General features: G+C 51.3%; 1 protein-coding gene across 1 annotated transcript in view; it reads right to left on the bottom strand.

Moving 5' to 3' along the window:
- The window catches only part of CFAP65 (cilia and flagella associated protein 65), a 34,675-nt gene extending 20,993 nt beyond the window's left edge, over window positions 1-13,682 (bottom strand). The window contains exons 1-11 of the mRNA XM_053662072.1: window positions 13,602-13,682; window positions 12,366-12,588; window positions 10,264-10,448; window positions 4,980-5,082; window positions 4,314-4,480; window positions 3,911-4,110; window positions 3,469-3,614; window positions 2,715-2,937; window positions 2,119-2,384; window positions 1,473-1,673; window positions 973-1,332 (exon numbers count right to left, since the gene is read on the bottom strand). Coding sequence (XP_053518047.1) covers window positions 973-1,332; window positions 1,473-1,673; window positions 2,119-2,384; window positions 2,715-2,937; window positions 3,469-3,614; window positions 3,911-4,110; window positions 4,314-4,480; window positions 4,980-5,082; window positions 10,264-10,448; window positions 12,366-12,470 — 1,956 coding nt within the window. The 5' untranslated portion in view covers window positions 12,471-12,588; window positions 13,602-13,682. The remainder of the gene's footprint in view (window positions 1-972; window positions 1,333-1,472; window positions 1,674-2,118; window positions 2,385-2,714; window positions 2,938-3,468; window positions 3,615-3,910; window positions 4,111-4,313; window positions 4,481-4,979; window positions 5,083-10,263; window positions 10,449-12,365; window positions 12,589-13,601) is intronic.
- Window positions 13,683-16,050: the final 2,368 nt, after the last annotated feature.

Raw genomic sequence — 16,050 nt, 5'->3', positions numbered from 1 at the left:
TGCGAGATAATCTGCATTCTTTCTGTGCTAAGTCTTCGAAATCCAGAGTGCCTCCTACCCTAAACAGCACATCTCAATTCGGACTGGACGCGTCTCCAGCGCTCGGTGGCCACCTGTGCCTGGCGGCTGCTATATGGGACCGTGCAGAGCTAAGCATTCGACCCGACAACTGGAGGGGCTCAGCCCCGGCCCACACAGGCACCCGCGGCCTTATTCCTACAGACCTCCGCGTCTCCCTGCTGAGGTGTTAGAACGGAGGCAGGCAAAGGCTCGGCTCTGGAAAGCCTTCTAGAACATTTGGGTATGACCCCAAGTTTATAGATGAAAAGTCCAGGGCTCAGAGACAGTAAGGGACTTGCCCAAGGTCACATGGCTGGTAAGGGACTCTGATCTCGACCATACTGCTCAACTCTTCTGGCACCCAGGCCTCTGGGAGAGAACAGCAGGGTGGGCAGAGCTGAGAAGGGAGGAAAAGGGCAGGACCACCCGGAGAGGAGGATGGAGTGACGTGGGTTTGGGGCTCAGGCTGGGCTGCAGTCAGCCTGTGCTCCCAGGTTCCTGGCCAAGGGAAGCTGTGCTGGAAGCTCCTCCTCACACACACCCAATTACCTGGGTGATGCCCACTTCGAGGAGAGGGAGAGATGCCAGGAGCCCAGAGAGCTACTCCTTGTATACCAAACTTTCCCCAAGGCCTTGACCCCAGCTGAGTTCTCCCTCTGGAGGGGGTATGAGGCCACACATGAATGAGACACATAATCACACTGGCCAAGAAGCCACTCAGCCAAGGCAGGCCCTGAGCCTGGGAGAAGACAAACCAGTAAGGCCACTGTCGGGCCAAGAAGACCAGGAGAAGAGCCCAGCACAGAGAGGCCGGGTCCTCCAGCACCCTTCTGTCACCCCTCCCACTCCGCCCTACCATTCTGGCTCTGGGACAGAGAGCCCACCTTCCCTGGCCGGCCCGCCTGCACACACCTTATAGAGGGCGAAGGCTTCGAGCTCTACCGTGTAGAGGTGATTTGGGTGGGGTGGCTTGAAGTGCAGGCGCATGGCTGTGGACTTGAGCGGGGGCACATCGCAGGTTTCTGGGGTCACCCAAAAGGGGCAGTCAGACCTGCGCGTCCACACCACAGTGATCTTGCCCTTGGTGTGGTTCATCAGGCACAGTGGGACAGGGCTGGGATCCTCAGGTCCGGGGCAGGCCCCAAAATCCACCTCGAAAGGCTCCATGCTGACGGGCGGGGGGAAGATGGCCAAGTCTCTGGTGCCATCGAAGAAGTACTCAGTCATGGGGGGGATGGAAGGGTACTGCAGGGCTGGCATGTCCTCCAGGTCCTGGTGGGGACAGACGGGTGGGTGGGGGCCCAGCTGCCGTTCCTCCTGCATGTCCCTCATCTGCATGTTTCTTTCCGGAAAAAGCCACAAGAGCCCCCCACACAGGTCACCCCCCGGGGCCCAGTGGGGGGGCCTCGAACCTCCGTGGGAATCATGAGGGCCCCATTCTTATCCTGCTCCAGCTTCTTCTCGCTCAGCATGAGGCCCAGGATATCAGGTGGGTAGAGCGTCAGGCCCCGCACCAGGTGTGTGCGGTACCAAGCGAGGTGCTGAGGCCTCAGGATGGCCGGCTTGGTGCTGTCCGAGTGGCAGGTCCCGATCAGGTCCACGAACAGTGGGTCCTGCGACATTTGTCCACGTGAGTGAGGCCAGAGTTCAGCCCCCACTCATCACCTTGGCCGGACACCAGGTGGTCAGGGCACAGTCTGGGCGGGCTTGCCCAGGGGCTGGGTTCAGTTGCTCACGTCACGGCCCTCAGCTTTGCACATGCTGGGCACAGCGAGGCCCAGTCACCTCTCTCTCCAGCCACAGCAGCAAAGTCCCTGGCCTGGAGCAGCGGGGCAAAGTGGCACCCTCACCTGGCTCAGAGTAAACTTCATGTTCCTCTGGCCGTGCTGTGGCTCCGAACACCAGGATGGCGTCCTGGAGGAGGTGATCCAGGCAGACAGCCCCAGAAGTTCCAGGACACAGAGGTGAGCACCAAGCATGGTCTTTATCACTGGGCCTCAGTCTGGCCCCTCCACTCCCAGGGAAGCCCCTCCTTCGCCCCCCGCCCCCATGGCTCACCTGGTGGTGGATGAGACAGGCCACCCGCCGGAAGTAGATGGTGGGGTGAGTGGGCTGGAAGGCACAGAGCAGGGTCAGGCGGGCCCTGCCCACCAGCGTCCCGAAGGTAGGTCTGATGCTGAAGGCGCTCTCCTGGCAGTCGATGGCAAACTGGAAGTGGGCCACGCAGTCTGATTTGTTCTCAATCCACAGGGACTGCTCTGAGCGCTCTCCAAGGTGGACCCAGCCGAAACTGACACAGTAGTGCTGCAGGGACACTTCAGGACCTGGGCATGGGAGACGGTCCCTGTGAGCAGGTCCTGCCACCTGGGCGGGGCTGGAGTGTCAGCCTCCCCAAAGGCGTCTCAGAAGGGGCCCGACTGATGGAAGAGGGTGCTTCCTGGGGACAGAAGGCAGGGCTCGGAAGGGTGGGTGCCCCATTAAGTAGCCTGAGCAGACCTCCAGGTCACCAGGGGGCAAGCACAGGATCTCCAGCGTGCTCACTGAGCCCACCAGGGGGCAGCAGACACCGAGGCTGAAGGGCTGGGAGCATTTCCCAGAGTTAAGCAAGGGTCCTTCCTGTCCCTGGAGGAGCAGCGGCCTGGGGCTGTCAGTACCTCCACAGAAACCAACGACTTTGAGCACGGTTTGGGAGGCACAGCCAGAGGGCACAACGGACAAGTAGTCCATCGTTCTGACGTCCAAGGTCTTGGGATGGAAAAACACAGACACGCACTTCTTCTCTCCTGGGGGCACGATGCCACAGGCCGTGGGGCATGAGAAGGCCTGGTCTTTGGTCAGCATGTCTGGGGCCACTTCAATCCTGAAGGGGGCACTCACCTGTGGGGCCAGGTGCAGACAGGAGGGGTCAGGTCACAGGGTGGGGCAGTCTGTCACTACCAATGGGGCCCAGCCAAGGAGCTGAAGGTAGCTGGAGTCTAGCCTGTGCCTCACTTGTCAGCATGGACCATGGGCAATGCTGCCCACACTGGGAGCAAAGGAAGAGGCTGAGCCGTGGGCCCTGTACTGGGGCCGTGGGGACACTCAGAGGGGAACCTTCCCCCCACCAAAGGGACCAGAAAGGCTCGCTGTGGTTCTGGGGATTGGACTGCCCTGGGGCTGCTCTTGGGACTGGTCCGGAGAACGGGAAATACCCTAGCCCAGACCCCCTCCCCCACTGCCCCTACTGAGAGGAGAGGGGGACACGGTTGACACATATGTGTCTGAGCGACAGACTTGAGTTATGTGAGGTTTGGTGCCAGAGGTGTGGTGAGAAAGGGGGGCCTTCTGTGCTGGGGTGGGATTCAGGAGCACCCAGTGGCGTGGTCCCGAGTCCTGCCCCCCCCACCTCCACAAGCGCAGGCTGCATACCACCAATGGGTTGTACAGTCTGATCTGCCTCTCCGCGATGCAGCCCACAGCCACAGTGCCAAAGTGCAGCACCTTCTGGAAGCCCTCGACATCCTGGTCCTCCGGTCGCTTATGCTTTATGCTCACCAGCAGCTGGGCACATTTGCCTGTGGTGGAGAGGGCAGGGTGGGGGCTCTTGGGGAAAAACCCCACCAGGGCCTCTGTAGCCCCAGCTGAACAGCCCCTCGAAGATGGTAGGTGTCCCCAGGGAAACACTGGCCTGAGACAACAAGGGAAGCAAATGAAAGGCAAAGCTGCAGGGCTGGAAGGGGAGGCAGGAAGCTGGCGGGAGTCCCACGGGAGTAAGGCCAGGGCAGAAGGTGGGGTAGGGGGCACACTGAGCCTTTAAGAGCCAGGAAGGTGCAGCAGGTGGGCTCGGGGACAGGTGAGAGCTGAGCCTCACCTGTAGCCTGCAGCTGGATGCTGCTCTTCTGCTTGCTGCCCTCCCCGTACCAGCACGTGGCCTGGACTTCGTAGATGACAGCCATAAGGGGCTGGAAGGTCACCTTGATCCTGCAAACCTGACCTGGCTCCAGCAGCCCTGTGGTGGGCAGCATCTGGAATGGGCCGGAGAACTCCCAGGTGAAGAAGGTGGGCAGGTCCCTGAAGGGTGGAGAAAGTCAGAGCCGCTGGGCTCCTGCTGATCACTGCCCTGCTTGAGGAAGGTGGAGACGCTGGGCCTGGGCTGGGCAGTGCTCTCCACTCCCCCTCCCCTTTCCCTGCCAGACACGTGGTCTCTCTTCTCCCAGGCACCCCCATCGCAGTTCTTGCTCTCCCCGTCTCTGTACCCCAGCCACTCCCCTCACCCTACGTTGTCCAGGCAGAACCAGGCCTCAGCCATGTCCCCCACGGCGCACATGGGCAACTGTAGGGACGGCGGGCAGATCAGGTTGTGGCGAGGCAGGGTGGCCCTCAGGTCCACAGAGAACATTCCCTCCGCTTTCTCAAACCACAGCTGGTCCATGTACTCCTTCTGCAGTGTGGGGTGGGCAGGAGGCAGAGGCAGTCCCTGAACAATGGTCCCTGGGTGGTACTCAGGGACCACGCCTCCCACCCCAGCCCTTGGCCACTCCCCCAACTTGACCACTGAGGGGAGGGCCTGGCTGTGGCCCTCTACCTCAGTCCCCAAGGAGGGGGCTGGTAATCTGTGCTCTACCACTGCCTTGGTCTGAGACAGCGGTTCTCTTCTGTGGGGAACAAGGTATGTAGGGGGAACATTTTGGGAGCAGGAAGAAGCTAAGGAACCCGGGACTTTCTGATGACCAGTGAGTGGCACAGCTAACATCCAACTGCAAACCCCGTCTGTCATTAACGAGTGCAGAGCCTGAGCCTCTCTGGGGCTCGCCAAACTGGACCTGGCTACAGTTGGTGGGATGTGTGCGTGGGGGGGTGGGGCTCCTTGTTGCTCTGTCAGTCCCAAGGTCACTGTGCATGTGTCCCTCACTGCCCTCTGCTCATCACGGTGGCCATACCTCCTCCAGAGGCCGGAAGACAATGGGGAGCGTGAGGGTTATGCCTGGGCTCAGGAGGATGGGCTGAGGGATGACCGTGAAGAAGAACTTGGTCTTGGGGGGCCTGCAGGAAAGAACCAGAAGATGAGCACTTCAGGACCAGGGCTCAGAAACTGGATGGGGCAGAGAGCACAGGGAAGACCCCGGAAAGCTGAGTGGGCTCCAGTCCTTGAGACCATAAAGGGGGAAACCAACCAAAAAGAGACAGGAGCAAGGGGGCGGCACTTGTCTCTCCGATGCTCATGGTGCTCATGGGGACAGGGATGGGAGGGCCGCCCTGACTTAACCAAATCCTTGGGGGAAACCGAGGCGGGAACAGCAGTACTGGGGATGCCTGTCCAAACAGAAGCCTTGACAGAGCTATAGAGTTCCAGGGTGGGGAGGGGGTCCCAGCTGTAGATACCGCAGTGGGTAAGAATATTAACAAGATGACACTGGCAACAACTCTACACCAACAACTGTTAAAGTTTAGAATGTGTTCACATTTGTAGGCAAGCATAACTTAACAAAGCTGACTCAAGAATTATACGATGAATTTTTTGGCCACCCTCACTAAAATTATCAAAGAAGTTGTATAAGTAGTCAAAATCTTCCCATAAAGAAAATACTGGCCCTGCAGGCCAGGTCCCCAGTAGGGGCCGCATGAGAGGCAACTGATCCTTACATCTCTCACATCTCCTTGTTTCTCTCCCTCCTTTCCCCTCTCTCTAAAAATAAATAAAATCTTTTCTTTATTTTTAAGAAAATACTAGGCTTCACAGCATGTCATACTCAGCATTTGGTAAAAAAATAATTCCAGCCCTATCTTCCTGATAACATAAGACGAGAAAACACTCCCCGACATATTCTATGAACCTATCATAACCTGACCAAGGCAAGAGAAGAATGAAAAGTTACAGACCAATATCACCCATGAACAAAACGTTAGCAACCAAATATTAGACCTTAGCAATGTACAGAATACATAATCCTGAACACACTGGGCTTACTCTAGAGATACACAGTTGGTTTAACATAGAAAACCAATGTAATCTACCATATTAACAAATTAATAGACAAAAATCAAATAATTATCTAAATTTAAAATAAATAAATGAATCCACATATAATTATAAGGAAAATCCTCAGCAACCTAGGAATAGGAGGGAACTTCCTTAACCTCGTCAAGTGCAGGGGAAAAGACTGTGGAAACATCCAAATGGACATAAAACCACGGGATCTTTCACTTGAGGGTCATGAACATGCCGCCTTCTCCAGCCACTTTAGTTCCACGCTTCCCTGCCCGAGAATGCAGCGAGGAACAAAGACAGACTATGTATAAGGACTGGAAAGGGAGGAAAGAAGTGTTGTTTCCATATAAAATATGAATGTGTCCGTGGAAAAAAGAATTAAATAAATTATTAGAATTAACACGAGGGCGGACTTCCGCCAAGATGGAGGTTTAGGTGGATGTGCCTTGCCTCCTCTCACAACCAAGTTTAGGGACAACTAAATATTAGCATCAGAAAACACAACCAGAACACGGAAAACTGAACTTTTCGGAAGTCCGCTAACAACAAATTCTTCGGCCCGACCGGTAAGGGGCGAAACCGGCATCGGGTGAGGAGTTACAAAGGAGAGCTCGATCGAACCGGGTGCGGAACCCAGACGCGCGAATCCAGTCGCACGGGTTCCAAACCCAGGATTGGACCTAGTGAGCGACCGAGCGGCCCACCGGGTGAGCGACTACGGAGGAGTCAGTGGGGAGGCGGAGGCAGCGAGTTGACTGTGGTTGCCCGGTTGCGCGGGTGAGGGAGTGAGCGGTGGGACCGGCGGCGGCGGCGCCATTTTTCCCCGCTCTGACCACGCCCCCACATACAGCGTCACAACCCAGCGACCTGGGACTCCAAGGCCCCGCTTCTCTCACTTAAAGGGCCAGAACAGACCAAAAATGTCGCAGGGGGACCTCAAAGCCCCGGAGATAAATCTAAGTGACGAAGAAATAGCAAATCTCTCAGATGCACAGTTTAAAACACTGGTCATCAGCTTCCTCACAGATCTGGTGGACTATAGCCACAAATTAGAGAAACATATGAAGGCTAAATTAAGGGAAATGAATGGAATTCCACAGGAAACCCATAGAGATGAAAAAAAACTGGGACTCAAATCAATGGAGTGAACCAGAAGGAAGAAAAAAATGATCAATCAGAAAGGAATGAAGATATAAGAATTCAGAAAAATGAGGAGAAGCTTAGGAACCTCCAGGACATCTATAAACGCTCCAATATCCGAATTATAGGGGTACCAGAAGGGGGAAAGACACAACCACCAGTAGAAAAACTATTTGAACAAATAATAAAAGAAAATTTCCCCAATCTGGCAAAGGAAACAGACTTCCAAGAAATCCAAGAAGCCCAGAGAGTACCAAAAAAGTTGGACTCAAGAAGAAACACACCAAGGCATATCATAATTACATTAGCCAAAATTAAAACAAAGGAGAGAATCCTGGAAGCAGCAAGAGCTAAGGGGACAATCACCTACAAAGGAGTACCCATCAGGCTGTCAGCAGATTTCTCAAAAGAGACCTTACAGGCAAGAAGGGGCTGGAAAGAAATATTCCAAGTCATGAAATCTAAAGACCTACAACCAAGATTGCTCTACCCAGCAAAACTTTCATTTAGAACGGAAGGACAGATAAGGTGCTTCTCAGATAAGACCAAATTCAAGGAGTTCATCATCACCAAGCCCTTATTATATGAAATGTTAAAGGGACTTATCTAAGAAAAAGAAGTTAAAGAAACATGAACAGTGAAAGGACAACAAGCTCACAGTTATTAACAACCACACCTAAAATGAAAGCAAACTAAAAGGACAGCTAGATCAGGAGTGGAAACATAGAAATGGAGATCTCAAGGAGGGTTAGCAACAGGGGAGTGGGAGGAGGAGACGGGGAGAGAAGGTACAGAAAACAAGTAGCATAGACAGTAGATAGAAAATAGATGGGGGGGGGCAAGAATAGTATGGGAAATATAGAACCTAAAGGACTTGAGACACATGGACATAAGCTAAAGGGGGGTAATGGTGGGGTTGGGGGGGCAGGGTGGAGGGGAATGAAGGGGGGAATAGAACAACTGTAACAGCATAAACAATTCAAAAAAAATAAATAAATTTATTTAAAAAAAAAAGAATTAACACGAGGACACCAAAGTCACTAGACACAACAAGGTTATGCACGAAACGCCCCTATTTTTTAAAATGACTTTCTGAAGTAGTGGGAATGAGCAGAAAATGAAACAACTTCCAAAGGCGTCATAGACAATGTCATCGACACTACGAAAGACACGGGAATAAAGCTAAAGATCTGTGAGATGCCCACGGAGAAAAGGTCATGCTTTTTTGAAAGACATGAAAGAAGACCTAAACGAACGTAAAGACACACCACGCTCACGATCGAAAGGCTCCATGTGTAATGCTACTTCTCCCAGAACTGACCTATGGGTCCCATTAAGTCCCAATCAGAATCTCAAAAAGTTTTGTCTGTGTAGCTATGATAAGCTGATTTGAAAATGTCTGTGAAAGTTCAAAAACCCACAAACAGCCAAGACCACCTTGAATGAGAGTAAAGCTACAGGCCAGCACTACCAGATACCAAGACACAATCAACTCAGGATGGTACTGGCCCAGGGAGAGACAAGCAGACCAAGGGAACGAAACAGCTCAGAAATGGACCAATTCTTCATGTGTGGACACTTGACATGCATCAGTGGGGAGGGGGGTTGGGAGGGAATGTTTGAACCTTTCAACAGATGGATCCTGACTTCAAACCATTAGAGAAACCAATCCCACGAAGATAGAAGATGACCCTAAAAGGACAACCCAGAAGGCCCTTAGAGGGTGACCACAGGGAACCCCTTCCTGACCTACGCAGTGCACAGAAGGGTTTCTTAAAGAAAATGCAAAAAAGCATCCAGAGCATCAACCTCAGAAGAAAAAGATTGATACATCTGATTTGTTTGAAATTAAGAACTTCTATTCCTCAAAAGACATGACAAAGAGAGGAAAGGACCAGTCACAAGGTGGGAGAAGATATTCACAATATGTAAATGACAAAGGGTTATTACCCATGATGGAAACTACTCTTTAAAAAAAAATGATCTACCAGGAAAAGGGGCACAGACTTAACTGGGAATTTCACCAATGGAATAGTCAATAACATATGAAAAGACACTCAACTGTATTAGGAATCAGGGAAATGCATGTTTAAAACTGCAACAAATTATCATTATTGGCAAAAAAAAAATGTTTTCCTGACAGTAGCAATTGTTGATAAAAATGTATAGGAATGAGAACTTCATAGGTGGCTGGTGGGAATACAAAGGATACAAGTACTTTGGAAAATACTTTGGCTTTGTGTACAAAAAGCAAATGTACATGTTCTAAGTCACAGCAATTCTTATGTACCTACCCTAGAGAAACTCTGTACTTGTGCAACCAGAGTTGTATACATGAATGATGATAACAGTCTCAACCAGAAATCCAAATGTCCCTCAACAGAAGAATGGATGAAAACACTGTAATACTGTACAAGCATGCGTTGGAATATTATGCTGTACTGAAAATGAATTATAGCTGCACATGGATGAGTCTTACCAATATAACTGAGCAAAATAAAAGTGTTAAAAAAGTATACCATGTTAGCAATGGCTGGTGTGGCTCAATGGACTGAGTGCCAGCCTGCAAACCAAAGGGTTGCTGGTTCGATTCCCAGTCAGGGTACGTGCCTGGGTTGCTGCTCAGGTCTCCAGTAGGGGGCCCTGGAGAGGCAACCACGCATTGATGTTTCTCTCCCTCTCTTCCCCTTTCTACAAATATATAAATAAATAAAATCTTTTTTAAAAGTATACCATGTCATTCCATTTGTATCAAGTTCATAAAAAGGTAAAATTAAACTGTATCACTTAGGGATGCAAACATAGGTGGTTAATCCATTTGAGAAAAGCAGGAAATCATTATCATGAAAAGCAGGATAATGGGTACCTTTATGGGTAGGGAAGGTGTTTCAATAGGGGAGAGACATGTAACAGGAGAAGGTGAGGTTTGGACACTGTTATTCCATTATTTAATCTGGTCACATGGGTTCCACTTTTGGTAATTCTTCAAACTGTACATGTTCTATACACTCTTCTGAATTTATGACATTTTAAAAGTCTTTTTCAGTGTCTGCTTGAGCGTTTAGGGCTGGATCTCTGAGCCCTCACACTCATACCTGTACTTCATCTTCTGGATTTTGAAGGACAGATTTTTCAGAGCCAGGTTCTTGGTGACCTCCTTCCCCAGCTCCCAGCCTTTCCACAGCAGCTCCTCAGCCACCTCAATGCCCCAGATGACCCTCTTCTTCACTCTGTCCTGCTTCTTTGAGGAGCACATCTGAGGGTCCATGGAGCTGGTTGGCTGTTCAGTTGGCAGAGAGAAAGAAGGAGGGATGACTGGGGTAGGATTCAAAGACCCAGAGTACAGGCAAAGCTCTCTCCACCCCCCAAGAGTGATGCATTACACCTTGGCCCTGGGGGATGGTCTGGTGAGAGAAGGTGAGGAGCGGGCAGGCCCTGGAACCAGATATTGCCTCCTCCGAGGCCCCTGAAATGGTTTTTCAACTAGATTCCTGGCGACCCTGCCCCTAAAGCCTTCCCTGGGCCACCCCGTCTGGCCGTTCAGTCTGGCACACGTAGCAGTCTTCCCTGGCCTAGTCTGTGTCTCAGTGCCCCCTTAGATACCGCTCCTCGCAGATGCTGCCTTCTGCTCTTCCTCCCCATCCTACCCCTCCCTGCAGAAGCCTCTCCGAGCTGGAGCGGTCTACCCCAGGCACTTTTCCAGACCACGAGAATACTCTACCATTCCCTCTCCTCCTTCATGTGGCTGAGGGAGCAAGGGAAGGAGTCAATTTACCTGCAGTGAGGAGGGAAGGGAATGGAAAACCCCCAGGGATGTGAGGTGGAAGGAGGAAGAACCAGGTGTCTTTTCCTGCTGCGGTCATTGGTATGAAGGCTCAACCCATTGCTATTTTATTTTTTCTTTGACCAAGGATTACTTTTATATTGTTACATAGCATAAGAATATATTCATCTGTTCAACAAATATTTGTTGACTACCTATTATGAGCCAGACACAGAGCGAGATGCCAGGACTACAATAGTGAACAAGACTGGCAAATCCCTCCTCTCTTGGAGGTTACGCTCTCAGCGTCAATATTTACAGAGTGTCCGATGGCCAGGATAGCATTTTCTTCCCCACTTTGCCCATGGAGAAAAGGTGACATGGGTAATTTATTACAAATACCAGCTGGTGCATCAGTCAAGTCCAACCAGGAAAACAGAAGCCACTCTGGGTGTTTAAAACAAGGAATTTAATGCACAGCCAGGGGATGGTGAAGTACTGGATTTTTCAAACTATAAGACACACACCCCCAGCCGCGAGAAATTTGGGAGGAATAATGATTTTTAATGCTGCTGTTGACTTCTGTTTACACTTACATTGGTGAAATATTATGTTACTTATGTTATTAAATATTTTACCACATTCTTCGCTTCAAGAAAATGTTTTCCTATTTTCCTCTAAAACTTAGGTGCATCTTATGGTCCAAAAAATACGGGAACCCGGAAGTTAGCAACATCTAGAAGCTGCAACCACACCTACGTTAGAGGAGGGGGCAGGGTTCTCCGAGCCCACAGGCCTCTCTGGTGGGGACTGGAGTCACAGGAAGATGCAACTCCTACTGGGGACAGAGAAGCAGAGAAGAAGCGAAGTACCCTGGCTTCTCCCCTCCTTCCACCCTCCATCTCCTGCCAGCACAGGGCAGGGCAGGGCAGGGCAGTGAGTGAACCTGAGGGCGAGCGGGCCTGGACTGGCACGGAGGGAGGGGTGAGATGACCCCCGCTCCATGAGGAGGCCAGTGCGACCACCATCGCCTCTAAGGAGACGCAAGAATCCACAGACAGACATGCACTGCACCAAATACAAAGCCATACCCCAGAGGCACACCCTTGGACAATCGCCCCCCACCCCGCCCCTGTACCATCACATGGAGAGAACCCTAAGAGCTGCAAAATGGTAATTGGCATCCATGTGTTGGTCAAACCAAGAGTCGTGACAAGAGCCTTCTGAGGGCAAAGAGAACTCCTGGCCACTCTACCCCCCTCCCTCTAGAGGGTGCCCCGGCCCCGTCACTCACTGTTACCACCACTCCAGCCAGTGCTGGGGCTCAAACAGGAGAGTCAAGCCCTGTCATACTCCTCCCCACCCTGCGCTGCCGCTCTTCCCCGGCCCTGGCCTTGCTGCGCCCTGTCCCACTAGCCCTGGACGTGCACTCACGCGGGCACTGGCGCTGCTGCAGTTGTAGGCACTCATGGTCGCACTGCTACCCGTTGCGGTGGGGACAGCCATCGTGCTAGCACTCAGGCATGACCCAGAAGTCATGGCTTAGTTCCTGCTGTCCCTCGTCCTGGTAAAGAGGCTTGGGGCTGCCTGGATGAGCCACGGGGTGCCCGGAACAGGAGTCTACAGGGAGCACTCTGGCTGAGCCAGGAAGGACTTCCTGCCAGAGGAGAGACAGGGCAGACATGAACAAGAGAGGCCGGTGGAGCAGTCTCATTTTCACAGAGGAGGGCCTGCTTCCTGGCTCTGGCAACAGATGTGAGGAAGGAGCCTGGGCAAGAGAGGCAAGCAAGGGCCCTACCCTCAGTTAGGAAGTGAACGTTCAAATGGAATCCAAGTAATGCAAGCTGGGGAGACGGAGAAGAGGGTCCCATTACTTCTCTGCTACTGGACAGCTTCGTAGCTCTGAGCTGATCTTTACTGCCTGTGACTTCAGGGGTTCTAGAGAGAGCCCTGACTCAGGGCTCTGAAAAAGTCTCCAGGCAACATGTGAAACATCCCTGTGTGTGCAAGCAAGAAAGGAGAGAGGATGGGGTAGAAAGCTGGCCCAGGCCAGGGCTTAGGGCTTAGGAGAGCGAACCCTGGTCATGGAGCAAAGGGAACTGGGTTCCAGCATCTGCTCGGATTCAGTTAAGGTGGGCAAGTTTCTCCCAATCCCTGAGCCTCAGTCTGCTCACCTGCAAAGCGAGGGCTATGCTATCTTGCAAAGTCGATGTGAAGCCCAAATGAAATTAGGGATTTGAAAAAGCCATCGCTAAACTTCCGTTACTACAATTAACAACCGTAACCTCCACACTAGCCTGCACTACTCTTCCAAAAAGACACATGTGCGATCATTGTGAACACACTGGGCAAGGAGGGGGTGTTTTTAAACCCACATTTCTAATCTCTAGGACTTGAAAATATATTACAGCTTCCAAATTTTCTAATTTCCAATCTGAAACTGCCTGACATTACTAGTGGGAAAAGTGGCAGGTCGTCGTGTAGAGTTGAGGGAGGAAGAAATAGGTAAAAAGAAGGGACAAGATTTCCTTAGAGCTGTTCCTCCTTTCTCTTCGGGATTCCCCAGTCTGATTGATCTCACCCGAGTCTCAGTCCCACGGGATTCTCTGAAGGACACGGAGGGGACCCCCTGGCCACTTCCCGGAGGAGGTGGTCTCCCGGGGCAGATACCTTCCCTGGCCACTGGCGCCGCTCCCTGGTCCCTGGGTGCCTGGGTCCCTGGGATCAACGTTCAAAACTCACACCACCGCCATATTGTCGTTTCCATAGATACCGGACGCACAGGACGCGGCGTCCCCTGGTGTCCCGGGGCAACGACGGCAGCCCGAATGGGTCATGGTTCAGAGAAGGAAGTAAAGCCGTCCAACTTGAATCCCTCCCCACCTTTTTAAAATGTTCTCATTTTTCCTGCTAATAGTTACTGGGCTTCTACCGGTTGCAGCATGTGGTATGTGTAGCCCCTTAGTTGTGACGTCCCCGCAATCGTGACTTTAGTTGACCAAATTCATAGGAGGCTATTCCTTGGACTTATCACCTGAGTGGGAAACGTTTCTGTTCTTTCCCGACACCTGTTGATGAGAGAGGGCCAGAATCTCAAGCGGACCTTCATTCTGTGATTGCAATTGTTAGTTAAAATTTAAAGCCCTTGGTATTTCTTATCTGCACATTGCTTTGCAAATGGTTTCCTTTTGTTGTTGGAGAAAATGTGTCCTTATCTCCTGGTCAGCACAAACCGAACTCTTTTGAAGGGAGCTGAAGGTTAATGCATAAAGAAGGCATTTTTTATACATACAGTGGGTTTGGGGAAGCCCTTTGCTTATTAATCTGGATGGAGGGTCTCATTTGGTGAAGACCCCTTTGGTGGGTAAAGGCAAAAGTCTCAAAGCTCATTTACAGAGAATAAAAGTATTTCACTACAGCGGACAGTGATGGGGTGGATGTTAAGGAGAGAAAACTTAGCGAGTCTAGGGGTAAATCCAGAAAATAAATTCTCATTTTGGGAAAGATGGGGTTTACCTGTGAAAAGTAAAATAGAGACTTTGATGACAAAGTGGCCTGTGTTGCCCTGGAGATCACGGGGGCAGACGCTGGCTGGATTGGAGGGAAGAGGCAGGCCAGGGGCCCTGTTAAGTTATCGTAACGCAGTCAGGTTTGGAGTTTTCTTGGGATCGAGGAATGTGGAACTCAGTGAGCTTTGCTCTGGTTTTGATGTTATTCCTCGAAGCTGAGGCCTGACGTTTAGACATAGTGACTTTTATGCTGTGTGTAGTTTCTATAGTGATTTCCCTTTTGTTTTCCCCTCAGCTCTTTTGAAATGGTCGCCTGATTCAGGTGGACCGATGTGACCCGTTTCTCCATTTTTGGGTCAAAAAGAAATAGAGAGCAGTGACTCTGGGGGCGAGGCTTGGTGGTGGCCTCAGGAATCCCAGTGACAAATCCACACGAGGAGGAAGAGTTCATGCGAGAAGTTGCACGACCTTGTGCCTCTCCAGGGAGCTGCCCGACCTTGGGGGCTTGTGGACTTGGGACAGGGAGAACTTCTTCACAGTGTCGGCGTAAGAAGAGTCCAAACCTCTGGAGAGTTTCTGTGACTTTATTGGAGCCAAACTTCCAGGAAGCAAAACGTCAATGGACTGAGAAAATGCTCTGGAGAGCTGCAGTTTTACAGCTTATTTCATACATTAGAATAAAAAGTGGAGGTGTAAGGAGATTACATGAAATCTGTCGGTGGTAGATTAAAGGGGAGGGAGAGAGCAAAGTAGGGGAGTCTCTGGGACCAGATACGAAGTAAACCGGAGAGTCACATACTTCTACAGTGGTGAGTACAGGATAGTAAATAATTAGCATTCCCAGCACATAGAGTTGGCCTGTGGGGAACTGAAGATTGCAACCAGGGGCTCTGCAGTCTTATGCTCTAGTGTGGAGGTTGTGCCTGTAGGGCCTGGAAAAGGTTATTCTGATATTTCAAAAGGAGGCCCGAATTGGACTTTGCCCCAAGAGGTGAATGTGGAAAGGAGAGTGGCAGGGAGCTGAGCCCAAGGAAGGGAGAGGAAACCAGGTTTGCTTCAGAAGTCCCTCTTTTCAGAAGCCCAGAACTCATGGGAGAATATGGGTGCTGAGTTCTAATGACTACATTCTTCATAGACCCAAGAAAGACAATGGGGAGTGGTGCTGTTTGGTTCAAGGTTATGAACAGGGCGAGTGGTGATGCAGGAACTTGATGAGGACCAGGATGCAGGAGAAAGGGAGGAAGGAGGATGGGGAGAAGATGGACTCCAATTCTTGTGGTTGGAAACTGGGCATGGGGTAATAGAGATAAAGCACACTCAGTGATAAAGCACACTTTAGCACACACAGAAGTATCTTGTGTAAGCTTTCCCTCCACACATCCACATCACTTACCACCCCCTACCCCCACCTCCTACCACCATGGAATAGAGAAGACTGTGGCTGGGAAATCAGGCAGACCTGAAATTAATCTTGACTCTGCCTCTTACTGGCTGTGTGGCCTTGGACAAGTCGCAGGACCTCTCTGAACCTCATTGTTCTCACCTGTTATGTGGGGATAATTACTGGAAGGCTGGTGTAGGAACCAAGTAATCAGGCATGTGCAAAGTAG

The sequence above is a fragment of the Artibeus jamaicensis genome, unplaced genomic scaffold (genome assembly GCF_021234435.1).
Source record: "Artibeus jamaicensis isolate MK-2021 breed Jamaican fruit bat unplaced genomic scaffold, CSHL_Jam_final contig_1015, whole genome shotgun sequence".
In the NCBI taxonomy this organism is placed as follows: Eukaryota; Metazoa; Chordata; class Mammalia; order Chiroptera; family Phyllostomidae; genus Artibeus; species Artibeus jamaicensis.
Note: the sequence above shows the minus strand (reverse complement) of the source record. Positions and strands in the feature narration are given on the sequence as shown.